We start from the raw sequence: 9,541 nt of genomic DNA, 5'->3' as shown, positions 1-9,541 counted from the left end.
TTACCGACAGAGCTTGAGGAAAAAAACACCCTAATTTTATTACTTGTTGTGATCGGGGACCAGATGTTGCATTGACAACAGTTTTGAAATACATGAAATCGGATCCCGTCCGATATTTTTCATGTTATGTTTTTATTTTTGGTAGCTTGTTTGATTTGAGAAAATGATGTCTTTTTACATTGAATCAAGAAATGCAGTGACAAAATGTTACAGGATGGTGTCGAGGCGTCAGCTTTGCTAGGTTTTTTCTATTCCTGTCCTCTTTATCCAAATCGATTTTTCTGAAGGTATGTCTAGTTACAATTGCCGATCTTGTATCTTTTGCGTATTTAGAAATGTAAAAATAGACATAACCAGTGGAGGATATTAACATCACTTACAGAAATTTAAATTTAAGCATTTTGGCAATGTTACATATCTTAATTAAGTTGATGCAGACGATATTTTCCGAACACCGACATGATGTTAAGATGCTTTCAAAGTCTGACTCCAGCAACTTCGATAAAACAAAACCAAAACTTTTTATTAGAGACCTATGTGCAGTCAATCGCGAATACATGATCTGTAACATGTACTCCCATCTTAAAGTTTTCTTTACAATGTGTTGGCACATAGAGCTATATACATACAGAATACGTAATGTTCATTTATATAAAACAAAGTTGGTAGAACATTCTAGTAAAAAAAGAGTAATCACAAATAACAACTAGAATGTCAAAAGCTGACACAGTTCAAGAAAACTATCATATTCTGGACATTTATAACTGGTCTCAAGAATTTGTATAATCTGGAGAAAACAAATCGACGCTTATTAATATGTACGATTTTACTATGCGTAAAGCACTGGTATTTGATCTAAAACACATACATGTAAACCGAGCCGTGAGACGTAATTTTAATGATAAAGGAAAATACATTGTATCCTTCATTTTTATCTAAAAAATTTAAAAAAAAACAAAAACATACTAAAACAATAAAACCATTGAGGCTTACAAAAACTAATAGTGTCTAGATCATGATTAGAGATGCTACTGCCAAAACGTAAAAAATATTACAGCATTCGACAAAGTTACTTTCAACATATGATACAGAAATAAATGTGAGCAATAAGGGAGCAGGCTGACAAATATAAATCTCTTTAATACCAAAACATTTTATATAAATGGTTTGGCGTTTCCTCATGACATACATTTACATTATGCAGCACGAATTTCGCTATACCATTACTTTAAGACAATCTATGCTTATATAAATTAAAATTACACAGGAAAAAACACATGTTGAATTTCAGCAAGTATCAAGTGTGAAAATTATATGATATATAAAGCTGAAAATGATTGAGCAATGTATAAGAAAACTGGAAACTTTTAAATTTCAGTAAAACCAAGAGTATAGAAGATGTATTGAGTTGATATTCAAAGAAACACCTGACATGGATAAAATGATCAAAAAGGAAATACAACGTTGTGATTCCAGCAAAGTAAGATCTAGGAAAGTTACAGTAATAGAGTAATCTTTACAAACTTAAAACGGTAAGGGCTGTTTGAATCCAAATATCCCAAACTTTCCATTAAAGAAGACAATTCTTCTAGAACTTCCATACCAAAAAAATGAGGCCAATCCTGGAAGAATATTAAGCTAATATAGTCTCATCTGGCAATATTACAAAACGCTCTGGTAAAGTCCAAAATTGTGTCCACAATGAGGACCTCTTGTTGGATCTAGACTCGTTAAACTTTCGAGAGTTCGACACAAGTAGACTTAGCGTGGAGTATAATTTAAAACGAGTTTGATGATGTATTGTCTGATTCCATCTGAGGATGATTAGATAAACAGTATGCGATAAAACGAGGGATTAAACTAAATATTAAGTTATCATTTTAATCAAGTAGCTAATGAGTAACTCATTTAAATAACATGTACGTAAAATTATAATCAAAGACGAACGATTGTCAACAAATATATACAGGGAAGGGGGCTAAAATAGGATGTGCCTGCTGCCTAATTCCATTCGATACTAGTATATCATATTAAATAAAGGTTTAAAAAACAAATACAAAAAACAAAACAAATATACACAAAAGCTAAATCAAAGTTTAACCTTTTACTGTGCATCAGATGGCTTTCAAAAGTTTTCATAGTCTATGTTGTCGAATTTAATAAGAAAAGCTTTGGCACAAAGTTTGGAAACTTAAAAATAAAACAATGCAAATACTCAGTGCAATATTTTCTCTTTATTAAAATCAATTGTTTAACATCAATAAAGACGAAATAGGAAGAAAATCAACAAAGTGTAACAAAATTTGTCAAATTAAACCACTTTCTTTGTATATATAACAAAAAATAAGAATATTAAGTATTTTATCACAGCAAAGATTACCATCTTGAAACACTGAATAAATATCTCTGTATAATGTGTGATTAAAAGTAAGATACACATATAATACATTCAAATATATTAAAATAAAAATATTCTGCACATTATCTAACTGTGTAAGTATAAACAATTTTTAATGCTTGAGTAGTCAATAGACCCGAATATTTTTCCCGAGGTGCAGGGAACAGCTAAGTACGATCCATAATTGCCCGAGGCCGAGTCAATAAAATTCACTAATACAGTAACGTTACGATACATTCTCAGAGATATATCGAAGGAAGCATATCGTGAGGTCAAAGTTAGTTATGACCTCATATCATGACTTACAGACAAGTGACTTTCTACAAATCGCTGTGAAATCAATCGGGAAGCCTTAACATACCCGCATTCTGAAATACGTTGCCGGTCCAATAGATCGCAGTCTATTGACCGGCAGTTCAATAGTAAGAACGGTTTCAATAGTTGAGAAAACTGCATACACATACAAAATAGAAGCAAATATTTACTAATAATATGTAATAAAACAACAAAATCCCTTTGATTAGGTAATAATAAGATATATTTTAAAAAAAATAACCTTAACATTCTTTAGTACAGAATTGAGAAAAACGGAAGATAAGAAATAGTGGCGTTGTGTTTGTTTCAAATCTAAATATGTTTCATTGCCTGTTTAATCAATAAATATGTACAGCACATTTGCTAATGTAAATTCTTTTAATGTTTATTATCAAATGTTTCTGCTTCTACAATCATGAATAATTTTATGGTACAATATTAGCGGGAACTGTTGAATATAAATAAAGGAATTAAACGGGAAAAGGCAATTCTTTCCAAAATGAACCAATAGTGATATTTTTAATAACACTGAATTAATCATGAAAAGAATTTGGGAATATTCCTTTCAGTTAACAAATTGCTTTAAATTCATAGAAAATCTCATTTTATGTCAAGAAAGATTACATTTCATAAACTTAAATTATTATCATTAACTTATTATTTTATCTTAAATCAATGAATATCTTAATCTGTGTTTCTTAAAAAAATTATTTTACAGTTACTTAAATACACATTTATTTCTATGAATTTTGACATTGCATTAATTTGACATGCAATTGTTAAACTGGTGAATCTTTCTGACATTTTCTTTCTTTTTGTATAAATATTTCAAATGAAACATATGAAACTTCCAAGCTTTAAATGATAAAAAAAGTAATAGATCAACATAAGATCTGTAAATTGCCCATCATCTATCAATTCCTTATGTATCATTACACACTGCTTTGTTTTATTACATTATTTATATGAACTTCTATATATAAAGTGACTGTCCATGTAACCAATCTCAGATCATATACATCTTTCATTGGAATAAATTACTGATCAAAGTATATAGTAATAGAAATAAATTATGATCATTATTCATATATTGTTGACCTTTCCTTTATTGTAGTACTGATATTGGGACTATTATCTGTTTCATCATCATTAACTTGGACTACAACATCTATATCAGTTCGTCTATACCGTGCTGGAAACAAGAAGAGTAGAACAAATCCTAGGAACACACTTCCTGCTAGGAACCAGTTCATCCAACTCGTCCCTGAAATCACACAAGCTTTGAGTTAGATTACAACTAAATTATTTTTATTTTATGGTCTATATCCTCTAGTCAATTTGAGTTTGCCTCGCGTGATTTTCTACATCTAAATCAATTTGAAAGTATCCACCTTTTATTTATCAAACAATGATGGTTACAATAATTATGGCATACTGTAGAATCATTAGAATTCGTGGTGGCTCAATTTTCGAGGTATTCGTGGGTAGCCCTTCCCCATGAATTTACATCCTCAACGAAAACAAATTTAGAACGAGTTATCTTTGTTACTGAAACTGAAAACTGGCACATCCACGAAATTACATCACCACGAATAAGCAAAAAATTCAAAATCCACGAAAATTGGCCTCCTCGAATTTAAATGATTCCACAGTACATGTAAGTACCTGTCATTCTAGTTACATAAGTACATGGTTCTTTGTCAAAAAATCCCCATATCATCATCTAACAAATGGTGTTTCTAAGGCCTCGTAGAACACTAGATATTTTTGTTCAAATTGTTATTTCTTGTCCTCTGTAGATGAATGATGTACATGTGATAAATATCTGTAACATCATAATTATATGCAATGATAAAAACATACCTATGTCTGGAATTAGAAGCACCAGTAGGAATATGATTCCAGACAGGTTGATCAAACAAGTAAGGAGTCCCCCCACTATCCCCTCTGACACAGGGAATGCCAACTCAGATCCCATCTCGAAAGCCAATGGAAGAGAGGCATTGATTAACATTCCTCCGATGATTGTTGCAATGTAAATTTGAACTGCAAGAAATGATAACATTTAATGTTAGTTTTGGGGGAGTTTTGTATTTTGCTTAGATGAAAATGTTTCTCACTGTTACATATTAATTTAGTAGATAACATGTAACTGGAATTACAAAATAATTTACAGGAAAGCAACTGCAAGCTACATGTTCAATGTTAAACACAGTAATTATTCTACAAAAGGGGACATTCTTCACGCAAAATTGCCCAAAATAGCATTTGAATAATGATTTTTTTTCATTTAAAGTGTTGTACAAGTCACCAATGATCAATTTATTTCGTACTCTTAAAGATGAGATATGCACTGATACCTTTAGAGATAGGTATGATTCCAGAGCTCATAAGAGAAAACCAAACGTAAGCTAGAGTTGCTGCGCCATTCATCAAGATTAAAAAGAACTTGGTGTTTCTCAAAAATATATCTGAAAATCTACAACAAAATGTTATACATGTTTAAAAAAACATGACCAGAGACTCTTTCAGGCATTGAATGATTAAAGAAAAAAAGAATATATGCTCCAGCGAGTCATACTCTGTAGATTTAAATAAACAATACCTTCCAATTAGAAGCCCGGACACACCCCCAGCAATCGTCATGTAGAACCCCAGCCATCCAGCTTCACTCTGAAATTGTTTGAAAAAAACATTTACAATGTAGATATCAACCAATTCCTTGCACATACTTCATATTGTGAGGTTTGTAAGGATATACTATTAAAGGTTGTCAAAAAATACAGGTTTCCAGAACTGTAGGAAAAATTGAAAGTTGCTTGATGATTACTTCCATTAAATCATTATTTGAACAAAGGTATTAAACAAGAGATACACGTAGGAGTGCTATAAAATCCACAAATTATGAATTTCCAAAGGTCTGAGAAAGCATTGTAAGGGTTTTATAGTGATGATGTTGCTTCAATCACAAAAAGAAATCTTAATCTATGATCATTCTGAAATATTACCTCCTTTTTCCTAATTATTTTATTGTTCTCACTTGATCTAACCCAACTGGATCCAGTAGCACATCCAGTACAGCTTGCCAACTTCCAAACACTCCATTGGGTATGGCAATGGCGAAACACAACATGATGAGAGATCCATTCCTGTTAATGTTCATTATGAAAAGTATAACATAATTTCAGATGTTCTTCATTAAAAGATATGTGAATATGGAAATCAACAAACAGTTATACAAGCTAGGAAACAGAAACCTGGAACAGACTATAATTTATATGACTGCATAGTAGCACTTGTGAAAATAGTACAAAATCTGAATCCAATTGGACTTCTTATTTATGAATTTACAGTACATTTTTCAATCTACTGAACAGATTGTTTATATACATAAATGTCTGCATAGCTATTGCAGTATATTTTTTAATTTACCTTTTTCAGATACACTCAGCACACAAACTTAATGTATTTAACATAAAATTACTTTTAGCATTCAAAACTTCAGAATTGCAATTACATTCAAACTTTGTTATGATCTCAAACTAGATGAGACAGTTTGAAAACTTAGAGATATCTGAATCTTCGAGACATCAGGGGTAAAATACTTATTAATAAAAAATATTTGGTTGGGACTTATAAATCACTTTGACATATCCATTGTATTCAAGATATCAGTGTTTATATGTATAACTTTAAAAGTAATCATTGCATTAACTAAATACTGCTTTTAGTCTGTTAATACACTTATGATCATAGAATACAGCAGTAGAGCAACAGAAGTTCATCTTGCCTTGTTTGTTTCTTTTTCCTTCATAATAATTGTTATCTACAAAACTACACCCAGAAAAAAATCTGTATTTTTGCAAAAATTTACAAAAAATGAGAACCCTAAAATATATAAAAATCCACATAAGTACAAGTATTTAGTTTGATAACATTTAGATTATTATCCATACCTAGCCACACTTCTAAGAGATTCCTTGTAGTTAGTTCTCTGGACAGAAGCAGACGTACTTGGTGGTGTTGGCGGTTTGGCGGGAAGATACAGAAGACTAAACAGAAAGAGCAAACCAGCGAGGCCACATTCTGCCAAAATAAACAGTACCAATAGTGACATTTTGATTTATTTGTTTTTATCAATGCCTATTTGTGAAAAGACATAGAAATTTTTTTTAATTCCATGTAATTGTTAATGGTTAAACATTTTGCCATTGGTACTTCTATGTGTAACATCACTCAAATACTTTTTTGAAAAAAGTAAAAGAAAAAAATCAAAGAAACAAACCAGAATACAGCATATTCATGATGTCTGTCCTCATTGCATCCAGATTGGTTACTTCTTCATCTGAGAGAAAAATGTATTGATATTGATAACATCCAGTGTTTTGATACAATATGTTTGTTATTGTTGCCCAGGATTTGTAAGTCAAAGCAGAGGAGATCAAGATAAATGGAAAGAAAACAAATTAAAATAAGATTATCTATGTATTTTTTTGAATGTCTAGACCCAATATAATTCAGAAAAAAGTGTGCATGCACGCTGTTTGAATGAACTGAATACTACTGGTTTTTCATTGCTCTAATTTTTTATTGACAAAGTTATAGATATGGGAATAAATTCAAGACTTCTGAGAGATGAGCTAAATACAGGAATGAAAATAGACAAAATTTATGTGCAAATGATGAATTCATAATAACCATAATTTATCTTGATGAAAGGAAAGCACAATAAACATTGCATGTTTTTGTACCTGAGGAATTAGATGTAAAAAGGGTTCCTTCTGAGTTCCATGAAGAAAACCTACAACAAATTTTAAAGGTAATATTTAGCAACATAATGAATATTAATTAAATGACTATGGTATATATTTCATACTAGATACTTTGTTGAAAAAAGATATAATCAAGTAAATTACAATAAAAGTTATTATCAACTCTATCATATTAATCATATCTCTTTTACCATGTAATGGAACCAATATCAGCAGTGATGTTGATTTGGTCTGTGGAGTTTTTCTGTACTGGAGATGAAACCCATTCAGTTCCTTAAATCATAAAACTATTGCATTAACTTGTGTCTAATAACAATTTCCTGCATCATATGGAAACACATATATAACTACTATAGTTTCATTTTCACAAATGATATAGAGGGACTTATCCAAATAGGAATAATTCATGAAAATATTATGGGAAACAATATTCATTATGAAAAATGAAAAAAAAAAGTCTGGCATTCAGTGACATTACTTTTAGATTAACTCTTATAATTAGACTAAATATTAATCATAAATGTATATAATTTATATAAATTTAATCTAAAAATCTTTCTATCTTTATATTATAGAAAGATTTATAGCAATGATCATTTTTAAAAATTTTAATTATACCTTATGAAGGTATCTAACTCTCAATATTATTAATATGGCCTATTTATTTACAATAGGTTTAATTTTCATGACAAAAAGGGTCTCACCAATGATATAGGAAATTCCAATACCCATGTACATGAACACTGATGACACTGCAGTGGCTGTTGCACGCTCACTGAGAGGAAACCAAGTGTTGGCCACTAATGATGGTCCAGCAAAGGGCACTATTCCTCCTATTCCATTCAATACTGAACACACATAGGACAACCTGTTTGTATATAAAACCAAACTGTCACATATCTAATCTAAATAATGACATTAATGAAACATAGTTCTTTTCTCATATACACTTTTCAGATTTAATTGTGAGGGTTTTTTTTTTACCATGTCAATGCTTCTTTATCATAAGTTATGCATCTTAATCCTGTTCCAATGAATATCAAGAGAGTACAGCCAAGTATTGCTTTACGTAATCCTGTGAATAAACAGAGTGTAAGCTGCATCATCTTTATGAAACACAGGCATGGATCAAGAAAAGCCAAGGCTTGAATGATCAGTTGCATACATTAAAGTATAAATAAATAAACTTATAGGATATTAACTTTTACATATTTATGAGTATCAGCTTTAGGTAATATGAAATTTTCATTCTATCACACTATGAATATTAGAACGAACAAGTTTATGAACTAAACTGTAAAATAGCAAAGAAAGTATAAAATCGTACCCAGTCTTTCAATCAGATAACAAACCGGCACTACCGTGACAAGGTATGCAATGTTTCCAATATTGGCAAACTGTCCTATCTGACCGTCACTCCATCCAAACACAGCCTTTGCAGACTGTGCAATAGGACCCCATGTGTTCCAAACGAGATTCTGAGTGAAGTTGGTCATCCCAAATATAATCAAAATATACCATCGACGGGCGTATACTTTTGGCTGCCCTCCCGTTGATAGGAGAGGGGTGGTAGAGTCATCCGCCTCTTCACTCATGTTTACACTTTAACCAAGCGAAGACACAGCTCATAAACACATCTATCCCGTATCCGCGTCCGTCCCAGGTAGCTGGTTGGTACTCCCCACTCACTGATCTACATAGTAAATATCACCTGATACTAGTGAAAATGAAAGTAGAAAATGTTTTTTTTAAATACCGAGCCCGATTCTATTTCAGGTGCTGATAAAATAAATATGCAACAGAACAGCATTTGACACTGAAACAAAACTATTCTCTTTAGAGAAGTGAACAGGCATATCCTACATCCATGGATGTAAGCTCTGCCTGTCTACTTCTCAAAAGAGAATAAAGCAAAATATAAATATTTCATGCTCAAAATAGAAGCCAGCACAGCTGTGAGCATCATATATTAAAGGAGTGCGAAGGATCGAATTTATCTAAATCAAAACTATTCTCTTTAGAGAAATGGACAGGCACAGCCTACATCCATGGATGT

The 9,541-nt window shown here is 31.3% G+C and overlaps 1 protein-coding gene across 1 annotated transcript; it reads right to left on the bottom strand.

The window, feature by feature from the left end:
• Nucleotides 1-2,198: 2,198 nt before the first annotated feature.
• LOC128161350 (solute carrier family 49 member 4 homolog) lies at nucleotides 2,199-9,211 on the bottom strand. Its single transcript, XM_052824630.1, has 12 exons — nucleotides 8,813-9,211; nucleotides 8,470-8,560; nucleotides 8,190-8,353; nucleotides 7,677-7,758; nucleotides 7,465-7,514; nucleotides 6,999-7,058; nucleotides 6,670-6,799; nucleotides 5,754-5,862; nucleotides 5,319-5,386; nucleotides 5,074-5,192; nucleotides 4,577-4,759; nucleotides 2,199-3,977 (listed from the first exon to the last, which is right to left on the bottom strand). The coding sequence occupies exons 1-12, from the start codon at nucleotides 9,078-9,080 to the stop codon at nucleotides 3,793-3,795; spliced, it is 1,509 nt and encodes a 502-aa protein (XP_052680590.1). The 5' UTR covers nucleotides 9,081-9,211; the 3' UTR covers nucleotides 2,199-3,792.
• Between the last annotated feature and the right edge of the window lie 330 nt (nucleotides 9,212-9,541).

This window comes from Crassostrea angulata, chromosome 1 (assembly GCF_025612915.1).
Source record: "Crassostrea angulata isolate pt1a10 chromosome 1, ASM2561291v2, whole genome shotgun sequence".
Lineage (NCBI taxonomy): Eukaryota > Metazoa > Mollusca > Bivalvia > Ostreida > Ostreidae > Magallana > Magallana angulata.
Note: the sequence above shows the minus strand (reverse complement) of the source record. Positions and strands in the feature narration are given on the sequence as shown.

What these genes read in the sequence shown, in the direction of transcription:
- LOC128161350 (XM_052824630.1), bottom strand. Translation starts at nt 9,080, where the DNA reads ATGAGTGAAGAGGCGGATGACTCTACCACCCCTCTCCTATCAACGGGA. An exon ending in GATAAAGAAGCATTGACATG is followed by an intron (nt 8,354 to 8,469) that starts GTAAAAAAAAAA and finishes ATATACAAACAG; the next exon opens with GTTGTCCTATGTGTGTTCAG. An exon ending in AATCATACCTATCTCTAAAG is followed by an intron (nt 4,760 to 5,073) that starts GTATCAGTGCAT and finishes CATTTCTTGCAG; the next exon opens with TTCAAATTTACATTGCAACA.